The following is a 23,454-nucleotide window of genomic DNA, read 5'->3' on the forward strand; positions in this document are numbered from 1 at the left end:
AAACGTACAACTTCGGCCCAGGTCATGATCTCACAGTTTGTGAGTTTGAGCCCCGCCTGGGAGACTCTGCTGTCAGCACAGGGCCCACTTCAGATCCTGTCTCCCTCCCTCAACCTCTCCCCAGCTTGATCTCTCTCTTTCTCAAAAATAAATAAACATTAAAAAATATTTTTAAGGGGCGCCTGGGTGGCGCAGTCGGTTGAGCGTCCGACTTCAGCCAGGTCACGATCTCGCGGTCCGTGAGTTCGAGCCCCGCGTCAGGCTCTGGGCTGATGGCTCAGCGCCTGGAGCCTGCTTCCGATTCTGTGTCTCCCTCTCTCTCTGCCCCTCCCCCGTTCATGCTCTGTCTCTCTCTGTCCCAAAAATAAGTAAACGTTGGGAAAAAAAAATATTTTTAAGTATGCAAGCAGAAGAAGCAAATAAAAACTCACCTCCAGTTGTTGTTAACATTTTGAATTTTGATTTACATACACACAATTACCAATTTTAGTTATACCGTACTTTGAGGTCTTTGCAAATTCTTTTCATTTTGTAATTCTTTCTTGTCCTCTTCCTTCCACTTTCCATTGTGATCTCTTTCTCCTTATGGTGGTTTCTAGTGCTCTATGATGTATGTGCCTTTTATGTTTCATTATTTCCCTAATCCTCTCGGTCTCGTTTCTGGATTACTTAATAAGTGCACTCTGGGCACTAGCAAAACTGGGGCACCAATGAGAGAGAGAGAGAGAGAGAGAGAGAGAGAGAGAAAGAGAGAGAGAAAAGTGGGGTGGGGGAGAAAGCAGGGAGGACGTGGGAGGGACAGGTATTATGTGTCAACCAGCTAATCAGCATATTTTGCAAGGAGTATATCTAAAATGGCACTATCTTCATTTCAATAAACATAAGTTTTGTTTTATAGTTTATTATTTTTAAAAACTATGCGTTTTATGTGGTGGGAGGCATCATAATATTTTCACTGAATTAGTTGGATCCTCTCTTTTTAAAACATAACCATCATCAATGTGAAGATTATCAATATCACCCCAGGCTTCTGGATTCATTTCATTTCCCTTGAATTCTATCTGGATTAGGTCAAGGGTAAAGGTTAGTCATCAAGAACAAGTGCTCAGTGTGGAGACTTCCTCATAAATTTCAACTCTTGCTCTAACATGGAAACTCTGTGCTATCTCTTGTGATTTGCCTCTAGCAAGGACCAAAAGGAGGGATTACTGAAGGTGGACAGCAGTGAAATGACTTAACATTGTTGGCATTTAAATAGTGACATTAATGCTGGCTAGGATGATGGGCTCATCAGTTTCCATTTGCAAGTGTTACTCTGTTAATGGAGAAAAATGCCAAGACTCTAGAAGAAAGAATAATCGTCACTTCTTGAAACTTTGCTCTTAAGTCTAGGGTCTGACTATGGCTGAAGTGATTATATGCCAATAATCAGCTACAAGATACTGAAGTAGATGAAGACTAAACCCTGAGTGCTGAACACTCAGTATAAGATAAGACATTCTATGTGGAGAATAGAATTCGTATTATCTCAAGATAAAGGCACTGTGTGTGTGTGTGTGTGTGTGTGTGTGTGTGTGTGTGAGAGAGAGAGAGAGAGAGAGAGAGAGAGAGAGAAAACAAGAAAGAGATGTGGATGGGGGAATGGAGGGGGAGATTGAAGTAGAGATTATAACATGAAATCCTGTGAATTATATAAAAACTTCATTTCTTAGAGAAAAGGAAGTGGCTTGTCCAGGGTGGAAAAATTCTTTTGCCTCCAGCTCAAGTCAATGTTGAGAATGATGGACAACAGGTAGGAGTAAAGGCCCATGAGTTTCGGACCTTTGCTGATTGGGTTTTATTCTTCCTCTTGTTTTGCCTCAGGTCTCCATGTAAATCTGCTTGGTTTCCTAGTGATGTAGCTCACATTTAAGGAGAATAGAAGAATGAATCCTCAATTTGTTTAATTTGAAGGTGAGAATTAGGAGGTGAGAGAAAGATAGTTTAGATATGATCAATAGTTAAATTAGATTTACAATTAAGGCAGGGTGCCCGGGTGGCTCAGTCCACTGAGCAGCCGGCTTTACAGCTCAGGTCATGATACTATGGTTGGTGGTGAGTTGGGGGGGGGGGAAGTGGGGGGGGCGTGTCAGGCTTCGTGCTGACAGCCCGGAGCCTGGGCTTGCTTCAGGTTCTGTGTCTCCTTCTCTCCCTCTCTCTCCCTTGCTCATGCTCTGTCTCTCAAAAATGAATAAACATTAAAAAAAATTTACATTTACAATTTAAATTTAAATTTACAATTTGTAAGTTGCCTAAATTTACAATTAAGGCAACTTACATTTGTGTAGCACTTTTTTTTTTAATGTTTATTTTTGAGAGAGAGAGAGAGAGAGAGAGAGAGAGAGAGAGAGAGAACATGAATGGGGGAAGGGCAGAGAGAGAGGGAGACACAGAATCTTAAACAGGCTCCAGGCTCTGAGCTGTCAGCACAGAACCTGACGCGGGTCTCGAACCCACAAACCGTGAGATCATGACCTGAGCCGAAGTTGGACACCCAACCATCTGAGCCACCCAGGCGCCCCTTGTGTAGCACTTTATAGCTCACAATCAACTTTACAAATATGCTATACATTGATTTTATGAAAACATGAAAAATCCAGCTCCTGTCCTTCCCCCATTCCCTTTAGAGTACTTGAAACTACCACTTATATATACGTAAATGTTCTAGGAAGACGATTCCATGGGGCTGCAATACGGATTGAAGAGGAGAAACTTGAAGGACAGGGAGACTAGCTGGAGGTGTGAAGAGATAGGACTTAAAGCTGGGATGATGGATATGGTAACTGACTCTGTATAAGGGACAAAGAGAACTAACAAAAGCCAGCATGTACATAGCTTTTACCCTGTGTCTGTACTTAATTCTGACAGAAATACTAGGGAATGCATATTATTTTACTTCATTTGAAGTATATCTCAGTTTTACAGGTGAGGAAACTGATGCCCAGAAAGATGAACTTGTCCAGGGTTATACAGCTAGTAAGTAGTGCAGCCAGGATTCGTACCCAGGCAATATGGTACTGAGTGTATCTTTTCAACCAGTACACACGACTTGGTTCTAGACCACCAGGGACAGACGATGGCGAGGAGTGCCCGGCTGAGAAGTGATGATTAGCTTCGTTTTGGACCTGTTGAGTTTAAGTTGACAACAGAGCATCTGAGCAGAAAGTGCAGAACTGGGTCTCTGGCAGTACACATGTGTTTGTCATTAAGGTAGAAGATCAGTGAAAGTCACTAGAATCAACAATGGAGATAAAAGAGAGAAGCCTTCAGGATCATATAAAAGGAGAATTGAGGTGGAATACAAACTGGGAAAGAATGGCCGCAGAGGAGAACCACTCTCCCACTGTCTTGGAAACCAGGCAAGGCAAGATTCTACAGATGTTAAGAAATGGCTGAGAAAATTCAAGGAGATTCAAAACTGAAAACAGACTGTTGGATTTTTTTTTTAAATTTTTTTTTCAACATTTATTTATTTTTGGGACAGAGAGAGACAGAGCATGAACGGGGGAGGGGCAGAGAGAGAGGGAGACACAGAATCGGAAACAGGCTCCAGGCTCTGAGCCATCAGCCCAGAGCCTGATGCGGGGCTCGAACTCACGGACCGCGAGATCGTGACCTGGCTGAAGTCGGACGCTTAACCGACTGCGCCACCCAGGCGCCCCTGGACTGTTGGATTTTGAACAGAGGTCACTGATAGAATCAGTTCTAAAGAGAATTCATACTACTAATATTTATTATATATTATTATATTACTGTTCATAAACTCTTATTTCTTGAGCTATTTATCTGTAATGTGCCAGGCACTTCATTTATAAATATCTGGGTTATTCCTTTAGAACAGCTTTAAAAGATGGATATCATGTTCCAGACGAAAAAAATGGAAGCTCAAAGAAGGAAAGTAACTCCTCTAAATTCAGTAATTGACAAAACTGGAATGAAAACTGAGATTTAGGGGCTCCTGGGTGACTCAGGCAATTGAGTGTTGAGCGTCCAGCTTTGGCTTAGATCATGGATCCCATGGTTTGTGAGCTCAAGCCCCACTATGGGCTCGCTGCTGTCAGTGCAGAGCCCGCTTGAGATCCCCTGTCCTCCTCTCCCTCCTCCTCTCCCTCCTCCTCTCCCTCCTCCTCCCCCACTCTCTCTCTTTCTCTTAAAGATAAATAAACATTAAAAAAAACACAGGAAAAGCTGAGATTTCTTCAAATCTGAGATTTATCCAAAACCATCCTCTTATCTGGATTGAGAACCCCTCCTACAACAAAGTAAACCAAAACAAAAAAAGACAAAAATCAGTGTTCTCCAAGAATTATGAAAGGAATGGAGGGTGAGAAATGGATCAAAAGTGATAATTTGTGTGACTGTGTCCCGTCCTCATTTTTGTTTGGGGTCTGAAGTGACATGGGTTTGTGTCTGGATTTATTGGCCATCACTACACATATTTTTAGAAGGTAAAGATATTCGCTGTTCCGTGTGCTTCTCCCTAGCACAGCATTCCTGCATTAGACTCTTGGTAATGTTTGTGGGGGTTGGTAGATTGCCTCTGGCAGAATGTGATCTGGAGCTTTTCCCGACTCCTCCTTGTGATCTCAGTCTCCGTAGTCGCATGACTGCCCCACCTCTTTCCCTGCTTCCGCTGATGACTCATCTTAACTGTTCTCCCAACATCCACAAAGTAAAGTAGTGGGTTGAAGAAAAAAATGAGAACAGATAGATGTACGATCTAACACGGCCTTTAGCCTGGCTGTGAATGCTGTCAGCTATTAAACTAAACTTTTCTCCAAAGAAGGCCCAGGGATCAAGTTTATAGTTGCTGTTTACAGTTCTGTGTTTGAGGCTACCCAGAACATGCCATACCAACAGCTACAAAGAGACTATTTTAAAAAGTTGACCAGAGCTGCAGGAGAACTGCCCTTCCAAAAGAACAATGAGGAAAGTCAGGTTCAGAGTTACCAAACTTTGGTAAAATCTGCTCTGTGAAACTTTTCCTTTCTTTACAAGTCTGCATCTTTGCTCAGTGTACCAGTGATTATGCTGTTTTTATTAAACCAGGCTGTATTCAACAATGTTCTGTACCAGAGAGATTATAATCTATGAAGCCAAAAAACAAAGTCATTCCTCAGTTATAGGAAAGAACATACAAAGGCTCCTTTGGCCATCAAAATGTGAAAAGAGCCAGCTAGTAAAGTGCTTTCCCAGGATATTTCTTTCCACGAATCATGTAAGGATTCATCAACCGTTTCATCATAGGGGAAAGGCTGATGAGTCTAAATTTATGAGTGAAAATTTGTGCTAGGAACCAATAAAATCGGCAATCCAGAAGACCCGGGAGGAGGGAGGAGGGAGGAGGAAGGAGGGACATTAAGAAGGAAGACTGGAAGAAAAATCTCTCCAGTGAATCAGGACACCACTTAGTGTAAACTAAGAGTTGGCTCTTACCCTTCAGCCTGGCCCTTCCTGTTAAAGTTTTGGAAATTAGCCAGTGTTGTAATTAACACGTTTCTCCTCCCAGCGATGTATGCTTCTCTCAGTCATCAAAGAGAATAAGATCCAAATCTTTTTCAACGATGAGGTCACTGCAAATAACATGAAGCTCTTCATTCATTCCTGTAGGACTGAGCATTTTAGGTGTTTAAGCATTTAAGTGAGTGTGATGGCTGGACCCTGCTGGACACAGATTAGGTTTCAGAATTGCTGCTTTGTCCTCTAAGTAGTGGAATCAGCCAGGGTGGCCCCAGCTGAACAACCGTGGAAGAGATGATGGTGGCATTGCCACATCTGGGCTCATCACCTCTGCGCTCTTGATTCTCCCCAGAGACCTCATTTCCTGTAGTGACAGACCCTTAAGTTGTCACCAACATTTCTGTCCCCAAATCCAACCATATCCTATGTAAGTTAGTAATTTTTGCAACATGAAAATGCTATTTTAGTATTAGATTCGAAAGTATAAATTTTTCTAGCGGACTCCAAAATGAATACAAGTGAGCTCCTTTTGTCAGAAAATTCCATTATTCTGAATTTCCAAAATATTCTTCACTTTAAAAAATATTTCCCATATCTGCCCATTTCAACATTGACCGACACATTCCCTCCCTTCAGGTCTTTGTAGACGCTTTAGTTCCTCCTTGATCCTCTGAATAGGTTGGTCTCCTCTGTCATGCACCCTTTCTCGGGCTCATCGCTCTTTTAATGCTGGTATTTTCTCTCCTCCACTGGACTGCAAGCTGTGTGGGCAACGGGATGGGGTCTGTTTTGTTTGTCACTGCATCCTCAACGACTGGCGTAAGGCCTGGCATCCACTAAGTTCTCAATAAACACTTCCCTCTAATTAATGATTATCTTTAACACTTTTTTTTTTAAAAAGTTCATTTATTTATTTTGCGAGAGAAAGAGCGTGCGAGTGGATGAAGGACAGAGAGGGAGGGAGAGGGAGAGAGAGAATCCCTCTGACAGCGCAGCTCGATCCCACGACCCTGAGATCATGACGTGAGCCAAAGTCAAGAGTCAGACGCTTAACAGACCAAGCATCCCAGGTGCCCCTATCTTTAACACTTTTAAATTATAATTGACTTTACCAAAAATTGGTGCACCTAGAAACTTTACAGGAACAATGAACGGTGCACTGATTGTAGTACCTGTTATTTGTATAGCAGTGTGCTGTTTACAAAGCTCTATTTTATCCATTTTTTATCTGCTTCTCACAGTCACATTGTGCGGTAAGTAGGGTAGGCATTGCTGTCTTTATTTAAGGCACAGAAAGCTGAAACTCAGACCGTTTTCTACCTCTGTAAATGGTGGGCAAGGACTCCCTTCCAGCACCCATGCCAGTCCACGCCACCACACTGCCTAATGGTTAGTAAACCCTTCCACCAGGGTTTTTCTCCTTTACTTCCAGATACATCATTTTACCATTTTAATCCACTTCATTTGCAGTTGGGTCAGTATCCCTTCTTCCCAACCAGTTGTTTTGCCAAACCACCAACGTAGAGTTGAAATCAGGGGCCTGGAGACTATGTAGCCTAGAATTCCACTCTGCTAAATGTGGATTTCCCACCCTTACTCCCCAATAGATCTTCCCAATGACAGTGTCATTTTCTGATCTTACACCAGTGCGTGGCACCACGTCAACACAGAAAGGGCCCTCAGCACAGTCTTTGTCGAGAGTGGGCAACGTTCCTCTCTCACAAAGTGAGCTGAAAGGCCATCTACCATTGGAAGGTCCTGTAGGAGTGTCAGCCAAAAGGTACACCCTCTTTTCGAATTGAGCGACCATAGAGGACCCACTGTGGCTAAATTTCCATCTATTAATCCAGGTGTTGCCCTCACCAGTCTTGTTGTTTGTCCATGTTATGTTATTATGTGTTACAGCTGTTATCAAAATACAATAGGTCATCCTTACATTTTGGTTCTGTTTCAATGAGCAAACAACAGAGGGCCAGAAGACAAGTGCCAAAGCCTTTCTGGGCTCCTGTAGCTTGACAGCTGGGGTCCTGGCCCAGGGAGCTGCGGAGGACTGTCATGGTATTTGGGTGTTTGAGTCACTGTCACATCCTCTGTAAGAAATTACCTTGTCAGGGGCGCCTGGGTGGCGCAGTCGGTTAAGCGTCCGACTTCAGCCAGGTCATGATCTCGCGGTCCGTGAGTTCAAGCCCCGCATCGGGCTCTGGGCTGATGGCTCAGAGCCTGGAGCCTGTTTCCGATTCTGTGTCTCCCTCTCTCTCTGCCCCTCCCCTGTTCATGCTCTGTCTCTCTCTGTCCCCAAAATAAATAAGAAACGTTGAAAAAAAAAAAAAGAAATTACCTTGTCAATTACCAAGTTTGCCTTGGTTAGGGTTGATAAATGACTCCAATCCTTTTCTGTCTCTGTTGAAAATTCTCCAGGGGCACCGAGGTGGCTCAGTCGGTTAAGTGTCCGATTTCGGCTCAAGTCATGATCTCACGGTTCGTGGATTTGAGCCCCACATCACGCTCTGTGCTTACAGCTTAGAGCCTGGAGCCTGCTTTGACTTCTGTGTCGCCCTCTCTCTCTCTCTGCCCCTACCTCACTTGCACTCTGTCTTTCTCGCTCTCAAAAATAAACGTAAAAAAAATTTTTTTTTTAATTCTCCATATACTCTATTCACTTTCCATGAGGATTTTATAACCTGGAACTTCTATGTCATCGAAATATAGTAGGATCCTGTGGCCACCCAGGGTTCACATAGAGTCTGTGTCATTACTGTTGCTTCGTATGGTTATTACGCAGCATGTCTACAATATGTCTTATTTACAAAGTAGCTTATACTGCCATTTCAATGAAGAGATGTGGACTGGTGTATAATTTGCAAACCATTTCATTTTTTTTAATGTTTAAACTTTTTTAATATGAAATTTATTGTCAAATTGGTGCAAACCATTTCAAACGTAGATTCAACTAGATAAAAGTTTTTAGTAATCGTTAATGTATTGATTCCATTTAATGCATTGCACATATCTATTTATAATTAGAACTCAGAGATTTAAATGAAACCTGCTTCCTCTCAGAGTCACATGCATTCTAATATTCCTTAATAAAGAGCAATCAAATAAAAATGATTTGGCTCCTAGAATGCCAGAAGATGAAAAGCCCAAGTGCGAAGAGGCTCAACTTAACAATCCTCATACAACCTTGTAAAGACCATTATTACTTCTCAGGGGCCTAGGGGCTTTATAAATGCAATGTGGCAGCCGCTTTAGTGTTAACCTGCCCTTCTCCACTCTGGGGGAGTGCAAATTAACCATGTAATGTATGTAAATTTGGTGGAAAAGGGATCATTTCTTGATAATGAACCTCACATTTCTCTTGCTTTCAAGTACAAAACGACTGGTGGCCTTAGTGCCCATGCCCAGCGACCCTCCGTTCAATACCCGAAGAGCCTACACCAGTGAAGATGAAGCCTGGAAGTCGTATTTGGAGAATCCCCTGACGGCAGCCACCAAGGCGATGATGAGCATTAATGGTGACGAGGACAGTGCTGCTGCCCTGGGTCTGCTGTATGACTACTACAAGGTAGACCCCGCAGCCCCGCCTGCTCCTCTTCAGGTCCCCAGAGAACGGCCCGCCCCCCCCCCCCAACCCCCGTTGGTGGGAGGAGTGGAGAGAACTTACTAGTTACGAGGTCACATTGGAACTCAGCCTGTTCTGTTCTCCTTGCGTCCCTGCTTTCCCATTGCTGGAGCAGAACTTCACCACCCACCCACAGGAAGTTTTCAGTTGGGGATAATTACTTCTGTGTCCTCTGTTCACATGCATGTATATTATCTGCATACAACTCCTACTTCATACCATATTGCAAATACTTCCTTGCTGCCATTTTCACTTTATGATTTTTGGTCAATAAAAAGATGACAGGGGTGCCTGGCTGGCTCAGTCTGTAGAGCAAGTGACTCGATCTCAGGGTTGTTAGTTCAAGCCCCATGCTGGGCATAGAGATTACTTAAAAAAAAATTGCATTGAGTGATATACTGTAATTTAGTCATCACTCAGTTTTGGGGCCTTTAGGTTGCTTTTAGATTTCTCATTTTTTAAAAATAATAGAAACATTTTCTTTTTAATTTAAGTTCAAGTTAGTTAACATACAGCGTGGTCTTTGCTTCAGTGATTCATCTCTTACATATGTGTCATCCCGGAAAGTGCCCTCCTGAATGCCCATTTGGAGTTTCTAGATTTATTGATAATTTTAGTTTTATGAAAGGAATATTCCAATGAGTGCTTTTGCAGCAATTCCAAAACCCACTTTTGTTATAACCCTTGTTTCCATGTGTTTTGATGGGCACTAAATATTCATTTAGAAAAATCCTTGAAACAAAATGAATGTAATTCACTTACCTTACAAAAATACCTGCCATGTAATACCTTCAAAATAGGACTATTTCAGGAAACGAAACAGGAAACAGTGGTCTGTTTCTTACGAATGGATGACCAGTTCCCTTAGCGCTGGTGAAATGTAAAAAAATCAACAAGTATTTACTGAATGAGAAGATTTACTGCCAGCTTTGATTGTAAACACCGGTCTTGTTTAGGCTGGGAATTGGCACAAAGGTGACAATGGCTGTGTTTATGTTGCTAGTCGGGCACAGTGAACGCTTTATTTTTGAACAAGAACTGAATCCCCGCCCCTGCCCCCTCCCATCATGAGATCACCCAAGAGGAACAATTTTCCTTTTAGTTAGCTTTAATCTCTTCCTCTTTTCCTCCCTGTTTCTTGCTCTCTCTGGCCTTCCAGCTCTCCACTTTTGCACATTGTGTTGTTTCCTTTCTCTGTCCTAAACCAGAGTTCTCACACTCTCCAAAGATCTCCCACCATGATGAGTGACCCTGACGTAATCACTTGGGTCATTACAGCTTCCTTTTATAACTATATTAATATGTTGATAGTTTGGTAAGACATTGAAGAACTATTTTAAGAAATGTCTTGAATTAATATATTGTTCTAATTTTTTACAAATAGATTTTATTCCATCCCTTTGTGGTGGGCGTCATTTCAGATAGCTCTATTAGATGGCAATTCCTTTGTATTAATGAAAAGAGAAATATACCTCAAAACCAAATAATTAGTAATTTATAAAAGCAATGTATTTTATTTCCCATAGGTTCAGAGGATAATTATTAGTAAATGTGGTACCTATTTACCTCTCCTCTTGCATATTCTTAATATTTAAAGGAAAGTTGAAACATTGCTGTCTGTAAATATGTTGAGATGCAGAGTAAGGAGTTTACATAAAACTCAATTTGTTGTCAAGTCTATAACTACTGAATTAACATTTTTCCTGATTAATTTATTAATTTAGGATATAAACATTTTTTAAATGTTTTTATTTATTTTTGAGAGAGAGAGAGTGCATGTGCAAGCGGGGGAGGGGTAGAGAGAGAGAAGGAGACACAGAATCCGAAGCAGATTTCAGACTCTGAGCTGTCAGCACAGAGCCTGGCGCGGGGCTCGAACTCACGAACCACGAGATCATGACCTGAGCTGAAGTTGGACGCTCAACCGACTCAGCGACCCAGGCGCCCCTAGGATATAAAACTTTGAAATAAAATGGTTTCTGAGACTGTGTGGACAAGTGGAGTTACATGGCTCCCTTTATGTCACACAAGCTTGATTATGTTTTTGCTTGAAACATTTTAAGCGTTGAAGAATTAGTCTTGTTTCCCAAAACTGTGTCCAAGTGGTCATTTTCAGGCCTGAGATCTCTGACATTCACAACTTATATATGCTGTTATTAAAGTTACAACAGAGTTAAATCTACTTTGAGGATAGACCTTCTTTCTGTATAAAGTAAAATATTAATGAAAAAAAGAGATTCTATTTTTTCAGTTGTAAGTTGTGGGAAGTTAAATTATTGTAACAATTGCTGCCGTTTTATCACTTAAATTTGATAGATTTTTTTTATACTGCTTTGGAAGTGCTAATAGATTCTTTTTGTAAAATACACCATTTCTCGTCATTGCTAAGGTTGGACCGCATCACCCCTCAGGGGACGGTAGTGGGTTTTGTCACAGAGAGGAGTGTGTGATACCCAGCAGGCACTCAAGAAATGGTGATTCCTGTCCTTGGAAACTGCAAAGGCATATCTTGGTATAATGATAGTTCACACATTTCAAAGTCTTTTCCTGTACATTTTTAAACTGTCACCATAGGATCACTGCAGTGAAGCCCATCAGGTTTTATATTTTATACTTCAAGCAACTAAGTGGGATTTATTCAAGGTCAAAAGACAATCCTGTAAATTTCCTAATATCCATTCTGTTACACTGTCTGTATTAGTCTGAGGCGCTGCCATAACAGAATTCCACAGACTGTGTGGCTTAAACAGCAGAAACTTATTTTCTCAGTTCCGGGGGCTGGAAGTCCAAGATCAAGGGGCTGGCAGGCTTGATTTCCGGTGAGGCCTCTCTTCCTTCCTGACTTGCAGATGGCTGCCTTCTGGCTGTGTCCTCATATGGCCTTTTCTCTGTGTGTGTGTATTTCTTTGTGGTCTCTTCTTTTTCTTATAAGGACATCAGTCTTATTGGTCTAGGGCCCTGCTGTTATGGCCTCATTTAACCTTAATTACCTCCTGCAAAGCCTGTCTCCAAAGACAGTCACGTTGAGACTTAGGGCTTCAACACATAAACTTTGAGGGGAAACCATTCATTCAGTTCATAACACTGTCCACCACTAGAAATTGCTTTTTTTTTTTAAATGTTAATTTTATTTTTGAGAGAGAGAGAGAGAGAGAGAGACAGAGTGCAAGCAGGGGAGAGGCAGAGAGAGAGGGAGACACTGATCCAAAGCAGGCTTCAGGCTCTGAGCTGTCAGTGCAGAGCCTGCTGTGGGGCTTGAACTCATGAACCATAAGATCATGACCTGAGCAGAAGTCAGATGTGTAACTGACTGAGCCAACTAGGTGCCCCAGAAATTGCCTTTTTTGGAACCCCATTTAAACATGGGTTCAAATTTTTAAAAATCCATTCAAAGCTTATTAGATGGGATTTATTAAAAATAACCAAATTGCAGGGCACCTGAGTGGCTCAGTCAGTTAAGCATTTGGATTCAGCTCAGGTCATGATCTCACGGTTTGTGGGTTCAAGCCCCGCATTGGGCTCTGTGCTGACAGCTCAGAGCCTGGAGTCTGTTTCAGATTCTGTCTCCCTCTCTCTGCCCCTCCCCTGCTCACACACACACACTCTCTCTCTCTCTCAAAAATAAATAAACATTAAAAAAATAAAAAAAATAACCAAATTGCTAGAATTCTCAAAATTTAGGGGCTCAAATATTAGCCTAGTTTTATATCCAGTTCAAGCTACTTATCAATAGCAGCTCCAAAGTCAAGTGTGAACTTTTGATGAATTTCAGGCATGACAGAAAAACATAACAGATTCCATTAGTTAGTTAATTTTAAAAGTGGTTTGACTCACTTTATCTTCATTCTCCCCTGAAGGAGCTGGTGGTTCATATTTATCTGATTCCAGCTCTATGAAAATAGCTTCTTTGGCTAGTTGGTTCCTAACTGTTCTGTTGACTGTAGAGTGCTGGAAACCAGTCTGTTGACTGGCTTGTTTGTCCATTTATATAGCCATCTATTTATCCATCCGTCCATCTGCATATCCATCTGTCCGTCCATCCATCCATCCATCCATCCATCCAACAAATTTTCACTAGCTGTGACCATCCAACAATGATGATAAATATGGAGGTAGAATGGGTATCCAAAGGCAGAGAGGACTTTGATGGCTCTGCTGAAAGAAGGAGCATTGCATGTTTGAGATACAGTGTGACTATATACATGGCAGTGATGGGGCCACCCAAAACTGAGGTGGAATGTTTTTTGCAGCCATGTTCTCAAGAGTAATTGGAAGCATTGGAGAATTTTAAGTAAGAACATAGTGGGATTAGACTTGCATTTTTTTTTTAAGTTTATTTATTCATTTTGAGAGAGAGAGAGAGAGGGAGAGAGAGAATCCCAAGCCGGCTCCACACCCTCAGCACAGAACCTGATGCGGGGCTCGGACTCATGAACCCATGAGATCATGACCTGAGCCGAAATCAAGAGCCAGACACTCAACCGACTGAGCCACCCAGGCGCCCCTAGACTTGCATTTTAAAGGCCAGTCTGGATCTTCTTAATGGATCCAGAATGGATTTGCTGGGACTGAGTGACGGAGAAGAGAGACCATTTGGCAGGCTGATGCAGCAGCCTAAGGAAGAGATGTTAGAGGCTGAACCAGGAGGCAAGCGTCCAGAGGAAAGTGGGTGGATTTGAGTCACATGGGATTTAGCATAAATGTCTTCAAGACTCATATTAGAGCATGTCTCAGAATTTCCTTTCTTTTTAAGGCTGAATAATAATCTATTTTATGTATATACCACATTTTGTTTATTCATCTGTAGATGGACATTTGGGTTGTTTCTAGCTTTTGGCTATTGTGAATAATGTTGAACGTTTATGTTTTTATGTTATCTGTCATCCTCAGTTGATAATAGGAGCTATGTTTCATTCACCTCATTCCTTCTTTTTTTTTTTTAATATTTATTTATTTTTGAAAGAGTGTGAACAAACAGCGGGAGGGCAGAAAAAGAAGGGAACAGAGGATTGGAAGCAGGCTCTGTGCTGATAGCAGACAGCCCTATGCAGGGCTCTAACTCACCAACCACAAGATCATGACCTAAGCCGAAGTTGGACGCTTGACCATCTGAGCCACCCAGTTGCCCCTCATTCACCTCATTTCTATCTATAATGTATACTGTAGACCCTCGACACTGGCACGTGAACAGAAGACTTAAAATTGGCTTATTTGTATTTAACAAATATTATAAAATATTAGATACTCCAAGTACTTTGAAAAAAATTAACTCATGTAATTTTCCTGAAAAACGCTCTGAGTTATAATACTGCCATTGAGCGTGGTTTACCAATGGGGAAAGTGAGGCAGAGCTTAGTTACTGATAGAGCTGAGATTCGAACCCAGACACGGGTCTGTGTCTTGACTGGTAGCCACCTTGCTATGCTGTCTCCTTCATCCATCTGACTGGCTTGCGTATGTATCCAGGTGGGTGGAAACTGTAAGAATTTCTAGAAGAATCCAGAAGAGGGATGCTTCTCATAAAAGCTCTTTTATGTCAAAATAGTGAGGGCTGCATTTGAGTGCAAAGGTGTTTGGCTAGCACGAAGATGTGGAGATGTAGCAAAACAAAACAAAACAAAACAAAATATATAAACAAACAAAACATTCATCCAACCAACCCACCAAATCTAAACCCACTATTCATATGTTTGGAAACTATGGCAGAGATATGTGAATGACCCATGCTGCAGTAGGGTGATTGGATGGTGGTCAGAAATGCAGCCGGCAGGAGTTTCTTTTCTCTAGTAGTACTTTTCAATAACCTTTCAGGTAATGTGCTGGCATTGTGGTTGCAAAGACAACACTAAAAGTGCATTAGAAGAAGAATTTGGAAGCAAAGCTACAAACTCTATGGGGATGGTGGTTAAAGGCTGGCCCAGGTATATTAGATGCTGCTCTCCCACTAGATAGTGTAGCCCCACGTCTGGTTTGCTGTCCTCTAGTAGTACTTTTCAATAACCTTTCAGGTAATGTGCTGGCATTGTGGTTGCAAAGACAACACTAAAAGTGCATTAGAAGAAGAATTTGGAAGCAAAGCTACAAACTCTATGGGGATGGTGGTTAAAGGCTGGCCCAGGTATATTAGATGCTGCTCTCCCACTAGATAGTGTAGCCCCACGTCTGGTTTGCTGTCCTCCGTGTCAGCACCCAAAGTCCCTCATCAGAGTGGCGGGTCAGCCCCTGTTGTTCAACAGGATACTTGTTAACGCATGATGATTTCTGTCTGCTTCAGCGTCCAGATTCCCCGTCCACACATGATGTTCCTTTCCCCTCATTCACTTCCAAGGTGGGGCGGGCTTGGGCGGTGGTCGGGTCCAGGCAGAATTGCCCCTGTCAGCAGTGTGTAGCAGAATCATGATCATAATGGCCTTCTGTTTATCATCACCCCTGTGTGTCTGATGCGTTGTCATTGCCACTCGGGCTACTCGCCTTTAACCACCACCTGCCTGTAGCAAATTTGCCACCTCTTCCCGGAGAACATTCCACCTCATTTCTTTGCTTCTGCTGGTCTCTAGCTCTGCACATAGGTCACAATTGCATCTATGTGAATCTCACTGATGGTTGGTGATATTTCTAGGTTCCTCGAGACAAGAGGCTGCTATCTGTGAGCAAAGCAAGTGACAGCCAGGAAGAGCCGGATAAAAGGTATGGTATTATGTAAAGGGATATGCCTGGCTCCCCAAATAACTCTTTTTCGGTGTTTTTGAAAACCAGAGTATTCAGCTATAATTTTTGTTCTTAAGGGAAGATGGGACCAAAAAGTTTAGCCTCTTCTCTCTGTCTTTGAAGAGTCTTGACCAAAACTGGATCTCTCAGTAGGGACCACAAATTGCATCCAAAGGGTCATCAGCAGGTTCTTGATGTACCCCCTTCCTGGAAGCCTGGATATCCCGAGTTAGAGGTGAAATGCTGGCAAGATAGCGTGCTGCCGGGGTCAGCTCTTGTGATCGATCCCGTGGCTGGGTAATTACGATCAAGCCCTTGAGGGAGTGAGCCCCGTGGAGATTGCTTTTGATGAGGGGGAGAGGAAGGAGACTGGGCTGTTTCTCACTCCAGGAGGCGGTTGGCAGAGAACCAGGCATGGCAGCACATACTGTGAGGGGGCAGGGGCAGGACAGATGTTAGGAGATCATTATATGACACCCCTTTTCCTGCGATCCTGAATTAAGAACCGACTGAAACACAAGACACAGACAGATTGAAATTGAAAAGGAAAAAAAAATCAGTTTTCTTTCTGATTAAGCCAACAGAGAATGCCATTTTTGAATCTGCGGCTTGTAACATGTCAATCCTGTCTTAGGTATGTCTACTCACCTAGTCTCAGGCAGGACTGGAAGCCTCCCTGATGGGACAGGCCACTGTGGTATGGCAGGGGTGACTGGAGTCCTCTCTGTATGGCCGGGATGAGCCAGACATAAAGAGGGAACCAGAAGGGACTGAACCACCTTACTCAGCTACTTCTCCCAAACTCATTAATCAGATATATCCCTTTCCTGCAGAGGAATAGGGGAGAAACCACAGTGCTTTTCCTTTGGTGTTTCTTCCTAAAAAAAAAATTTTTTTTTAACATTTACTTATCTTTTTGGGAGACAGAGTGAGTGGGGGAGGGGTGCACGCACGCGCGCGCGCGCGCGCACACACACACACACACACACACACACACACACACACACACACACAGAATCCAAAGCAGGCTCCAGGCTCTAGGCTCTGAGCTGTCAGCACAGAGCCTGATGCAGGGCTCAAACTCAACAGTGAGATCATGACCTGAGCCAAAGTCAACTGCCCGACCAACTGAGCCACCCAGGCGCTCCTGGTGATTCTTTCATATGGAAATATGAAGTCAGGAGAAATGAAATCCCCTGCTAGCTCATATATCCAGATCTTACCTGGCCTTGATGGGATCTGCTTATGACACGAATGGCAGCAGGAACCACCCCACCAGCCAGCAGCCCTGGGCTGTGTATCACCTCCAAAGTACACCCTTAGCAAAGGTTAAGGCTGTCTGCATCTGATGTGCGGTTTTAAAGGAATCTTCTGATGCTGTCTTGGGACCCTAGTTGGTAGCAGTGATGACAGGGAGAAGGAACCTGATACTTTTCAGGTCTTGTGACTTTTCCTCCCGTTAGCCGGTATTTATTAAGCCAAGCAGGTGCAGTCTGCTAAATCGTATACCAGTATTCATAGAAGGGTCAGGGAAAAACATGTCTAAAATATGTGCTGCGTCTGCGTCATAATAGACAGAAGAGACCATTTGTCGTTACAGCATCTTTTAGAACGATATGGGAGAGTGACAGCCCCTCATCGTATTTTCATGGTTATTTTGTGATTTCGGTGGAGCAGCTTCAAAAAAACTGGCAGTGAGGTACAGACAAAACTACCTTGTGTGTAGACCAACTATGACCTCGTAGACTTCAGGTCGAAAGTAATTTGCAAGGATATCATTTGATCTGCAGCGTATTCAGGAATTAAGGTGCCATGTGCTTGCATGGTGTCATTACAACTGTCTGTATGTAGAAGTTGGTACTTGGAAAAATAACTGAAAGTCTCACTGGCATGACCCAGATTTTTTAAAAAGCATATTTAATGTACCGTTCGTAGCCTTGCGTTTTTTTTTCCTCCTATTGCAATATTTGGTTCAACTTTAAATTCTATTGCAGGTGAGCCAGTAGCTCACGATAATTCTTACTTTGCTATAATCAGCCATTTTTTGGATGTCTTTCTGAAGTTCTCTAGCTTCTAAAACTACCGCTGTTCTGCAGAGGCAGTTACACATTCTAGGATGATGCTGTGTCTATTATTTCCTCATCGTGTGGTAATATCGATGGTTCAACTAGGTTTATAGTTTATAATATAGGTTTATTTATATTTACTTACAATATAGGTTTATACGATTCTGTAGTTCGCTTGTGTTGGCTTATAAGAATGCCCCAAATATTTTGACTTGTGTCTCTTGTTTGGGATTCGCGTGTCTTGCGTGGATTAGAGAATTAACAAATTGAGCTTGAAATGGACTCTAAGCGCAGAGGAGTTGGTTAGCTTTGAATCTGTTGGCGAAGGCAGTAGGTGTGTGCTTATAAAAGTCCAGAAGAGTAGAAACTGGACACTTGCTTTGGTAGCTAATCAGTGGAGACCAACCAGCCCTTGTACATCCAACTCACAGGACGTTATCCACATGTATTACTAGTTAATCCTCCACAAAAGAGTCTGGGGTAAAATTAGTTTGGGAAATTCTGGGTTATAATGAAACAGGCGAAGGAATGCCTGGGAGCCTTTTCTGTGTTCATGATGTTTGTGACCCACCCAGGCTGGGTTTGTTATGGCAGTTTTTGTTTTTGTTTTTTGTTTTTTTGAATACTGATTTTATCACAGACTCCTGTCTTTGAGGACCATCTGTTAACATTCCATGCAATATTCTAAACAATGGAGTTTTAGGAAATGCTGACATAAACGGGTGGTCTGGGTTTGGTATCATCTAGCTAACTGGACTCAGATTAAACGTAATTTCTAAATTTCACCGTGTCTTATATGCAGATTCACTGTATTGCTCTGACCATGAAAGCAGGTCAAAGCCAGAATGTAGCCTTGCAATTTTATTCTTTAAAGAATTACTTTCTGGAATGATTTCTACAGATTTGTGACAGACTCAGAAAAGTTTAGGTACTTTTCTGGTGTCTTTATTCATGTCGGAGCCAATCTTTCCTCAAGCTTCATTCACTTTGAGGTTTTGTCTGAGAAATCAAAGCCAAAAATGCACAGTCCTGCTGGAGAGCTAGGCAAGCTCAGAGGGGCCAGGAGAGGTCAATTCTGGGAAGAAGCAGTTTTATTCAAATAGTTCTGTCTCTATGAGAGATGCCAGTTAGCCCACACTAGTGGGCTAACTAATTTAAAGCGCACACACACACACACACACACACACACACACACACACACGCTAGTTAAAAACAAAACAAAACAGGGGCGCCTGGGTGGCGCAGTCGGTTAAGCGTCCGACTTCAGCCAGGTTACGATCTCGCGGTCCGGGAGTTCAAGCCCCGCGTCGGGCTCTGGGCTGATGGCTCGGAGCCTGGAGCCTGTTTCTGATTCTGTGTCTCCCTCTCTCTCTGCCCCTCCCCCGTTCATGCTCTGTCTCTCTCTGTCCGAAAAATAAATAAACGTTGAAAAAAAAAATTTTATAAAAAAAAAAAAACCAAAACAAAACAAAACACAGACATTGGAGATAGGGCTCCATGCAAAATATGTATTTTTTTCCCTCCATATCATTCAGAATCATCTATAAATGAGAGGTGCCCCAAATTTTACTGACCACGGGGACTTTGCTAGTAAAATCACTGTGCTGTCCACAATACTCTTCCATTGACGAATTTCTCTTTGCTTCTGCTCTCTCCCAGAATTCTGTAGTATAAATGGAAAGTATTTTATCCTAGCCTGGTGAGAACTAATTTTCCAAATCCTTTCCTTTCTCTTTGTACCAGTCAGGAGGTCTGAGATCTGCGAGAGCTTGTTTTACATAAGCCCAGTGACGCCACTCTCTGAAGCTCCAAAAGTAATTCAGTGCTAAGGGTATCAATGAGCTCGTGTTGTTTCCCCATTTAGTGAAAATATTTTAATGATAAATTCTCATTGCCTTTTGTCTTTCCTGCAAGGAGGTTAGCCCACAGAACAGTGAAATATATTCTTCCCACTGCCCCCCTTCAAGTTATTGTCCCGCCCCCGCCTTAAAAAAAATTTTTTTTAATGTTTATTTAGTTTTGAGAGAGAGAGAGAAAGAGAGAGAGACAGAGCATGAGCAGGGGAGGAGCACAGAGAGAGGGAGACACAGAATCCGAAACAGGCTCCGGGCTCCAAGATGTCAGCACGGAGCCCAACATGGGGCTTGAACTCACAAACCGTGAGATCATGACCTGAGCTGAAGCCAGACGGACGCTCAACTGACTGAGCCACCCAGGTGCCCCTAAAAAAAGCTATCTTATAACTTTTTCTTTTGAAAGTTTTCAAACATATCCAGGAGTAAAGAGGACAGTATAATGAACCCCCAAATACCCACCCCATTCTCCAGGTTCAGCAGTGGTAGTTTTTGGTTACACCTGCTTCATGTCTACCTTTTCTCTTTCTCTCTCTCTTTTTTTTTTTATTGCAGTAGTCTTTGAAATAAGTTCCTGACATCATGTCATTTCATCTCTAGCTACTTCTCATTTATATCTCTAAATAAAAATGACGTTTTATTACATAATCTCACAATCATTATCGTAACTAAATGGACAATACTTCCTTAATAATCACCTCACTTGAGGTCCATAGTCAATTGCCTCAAAGATCCCATTGTCTCAAAATGCCTCTTTGGTTTTTCAAATCAGGATCCAAACAAGATCTACTCATCCTGTTTGATTGTTATGTCTTTCAAATCTCTTACTCTAGAACAAGCTTCCCACCCTCCTTTCTTTTTTTCATGCCTCTAACTTACTGAAGAAACCAGGTCAGTAAGATGTGTTACATTCTGTTTGTATGATTGTTTCCTTTTGATTTTGTTTAAGTTATTCTTCCATCCTTCTGTATTTCCTGAGAGAAATAGAGTTAGATCTAAGGCTTGCCAAAATTCAGGGTCAACTTTTTTTTTTTTTCCCTTTTCCCAACTGCACTTTATAGGCGGGGTAATTTGCATGGTTCCGGGAACAACTGTTCTACCTCTAGTCATGCGAAGATCCACTGTATTCCCTTGTAAAGTTCACCATCAGCCTTTTCCCTAATGGCATTAACATCCACTGGTTGTTGCTGGCCCCCGTTATTTTATTAGGAGTCGCAAAGTGGTGATCTTTCTAATTCTGTTATGTTGGGGGGGGGTGGGGGGGTTTAAACATGCAGAAACTGCCTTGGCACCAGTGAAGCCCAGAGTAATCTGACTGGAGGAGAAAACCGAGTGCAGGTCCTAAAGACTGTTCCAGTGAACCTTTCCCTAAATCAAGACCACCTGGAGAATTCGAAACGGGAACAGTACAGCACAAACATCTCCGAGAGCCCGGCCATCATCCCGGTGTCCGGAATCACGGTGGTGAAAGCTGAAGATTTCACGCCCGTGTTCATGGCCCCGCCCGCGCACTGTCCCCGGGGAGATGGCGAGGAGCAACGTGTGCTTATCTTTGAACAGACCCAGTATGGTGTGCCCTCCATGGCCAGCCATAGCACCTACCTCAAGGATGACCAGCGCAGCACCCCCGACAGCACTTACAGCGAGAGCTTCAAGGACGGAACCGCAGAGGTGAGTCCCTGGCTGTGTCCGCAGCAGCCAGAACCTCAACCCAGAACCGCCAGCCAGTTTTGTTTCTGTTTGCTTTTGGAGTGGGATCAAGTAATTAAAACTGTGAGTTCAGAGTTTTCAAAACATGTGTTTGTATCTGCATAACAAGGTTTTAGGGGCGCCTGGGTGGCTTCGTCAGTTAAGCCTCTGACTTGATTTCCGTTCAGGTCACGATGTCATGGTGAGATCATGCCCTGAGACAGGCTCTGCTTAAGATATTCTCTCTCTCTCTCTCTCTCTCTCTCTCTCTCTTTCTCTCTTTCTCTCTTTCTCTCTCCCCCCCCTTCCTCCCTCCCTCTCTCTGCCCCTCCCCTGCTCGTGCGCTCTCTCTTCCTCTCAAAAAAGTTTTTTCTTAAAGTTTTCATTTGATTTTTCATTTTGAGAGAGAGAGAGAGGTAGAGAGAGAGAGAGAGAATAAGTGGGAGAGGGGAGCAGAGAGAGAGAATCCTAAGCAGGTTCTGCACCATCAAAGCAGAGCTTTGCATGGGACTTGAACTCACGAACTTTGAGATCACAAACTGAGCCATAGTCAGATGTTTAACCTACTAAGCCACCCAGACACATGTATTTTAATAATTTTCTAGACCTCATCTAGTTTGTAACCTTCCAAAAGGTAGCTAAAGATGTTGCCTGTGCATTTTTTGAAACAGTGTGACTCTTTAAGACCTAGTATGATTGAATACTCAAGAAAGAATTTGTATTATCAGCAATCAAGTGTGTATATGCACGTTCGTTTTATACTTTACAAGTAGAGACCATATATTCTTTTCATGTGCCTGTAGAACTTACAGAAACAAGGTTCTTTGCTCATTTGTTTTAAATTCACCAGCTTGAGGGGTGCCTGGGTGGCTCAGTCGGTTAAGCGTCCAACTTCATCTCAGGTCACGATCTTACGGTTTGTGAGTTCGAGCCCCGCGTCGGGCTCACAGACTGTGAGATCATGACCGGAGCCGAAGTCGGACGCTTAACCGACTGAGCCACCCAGGCGCCCCTACATGTATGCTTTAATGTGGACGTATGCTTTCATTTCCTGGGTAAATACCCAGGACCAGAATTGCTAGGTCATGGGGTAAATGTATGTGTAACTTTATAAGATACAGCTGTACAGGATGGCCATGCCATTTTCATTCTCACCAGTAGTACATGAGGGTTTCCATTTTCCTCATCCTTGCCCAAACTTGGTATTGTCAGTCTTTTTAACATGAGCTATTTTAGTGGATATATGATGATGTCTCATTGTGGTTTGAATTTGCTTTTCTCTGATGTCTAGTGCTGCTGAACATCATTCATGTGCTTCTTTGCCCATTCTTACAACTTCTTTTGTGAAAAGTCTGTTCAAATGTTTTGCCCAATTTTTTTTTATTTAAAAATTTTTTAATGTTTATTTATTTTTGAGAGACAGAAAGACAGAGTGTGAGCAAGGGAGGGGTAGAGAGAGAGGGAGACACAGAATCTGAAGCAGGCTTCAGGCTCTGAGCTGTCAGCACAGAGCCCCATGTAGGGCTCGAACTCCCGCACCATGAGATCATGACCTGAGCTGAAGCCAGCTGCCCAACCGACCAAAACGCCCAGGCTCCCCTCACCCAATTTTTAAATGGGGTTACCTGTCATCTTCTTTTTATTTTTTATTTTTATTTATTTAATTTACATCCAAGTTAGTTAGCTTATAGTGACCTGTCTTTAATTAAATTGTTAAGAGTTCCTTAAATAATGTGAAATCAGTTGTATGTTTTACAGTTGGTATGTAGCCTTTTTTGTTGTTGTTTTAACCGTGTCTTTCAACGAGCAACAGTATTTAATCTTGATCAATTTTTTCTCTTCTAGTTTATGCTTTTTATGTACTTTTTAAGAAGTCTTGGTATGACCCAATGTCGCAAAAATTTTCTTTTGCTTTTTTCCCCTAGGTTTTTAATAGTTTCACCTTTACATATAGGTTTATCGTCCATTTTTGAGGTGACTTTTGTAATGGAGTAAGGGAAGGGTTGAGGTCCATTTT

At 42.5% G+C, this 23,454-nt stretch overlaps 1 protein-coding gene across 6 annotated transcripts in view; it reads left to right on the forward strand.

Moving 5' to 3' along the window:
- Positions 1–23,454, forward strand: part of GRHL2 (grainyhead like transcription factor 2) — a 181,321-nt gene that overhangs the window by 44,137 nt on the left and 113,730 nt on the right. For all 6 annotated transcript variants that reach the window (XM_045049526.1, XM_045049525.1, XM_006943329.5 and 3 more), the window contains 3 exons: positions 8,869–9,064; positions 15,741–15,808; positions 21,026–21,419. In XM_045049526.1, the coding sequence (XP_044905461.1) occupies positions 8,869–9,064; positions 15,741–15,808; positions 21,026–21,419 (658 nt within the window). The remainder of the gene's footprint in view (positions 1–8,868; positions 9,065–15,740; positions 15,809–21,025; positions 21,420–23,454) is intronic.

The sequence above is a fragment of the Felis catus genome, chromosome F2 (genome assembly GCF_018350175.1).
Source record: "Felis catus isolate Fca126 chromosome F2, F.catus_Fca126_mat1.0, whole genome shotgun sequence".
Classification (NCBI taxonomy): Eukaryota; Metazoa; Chordata; class Mammalia; order Carnivora; family Felidae; genus Felis; species Felis catus.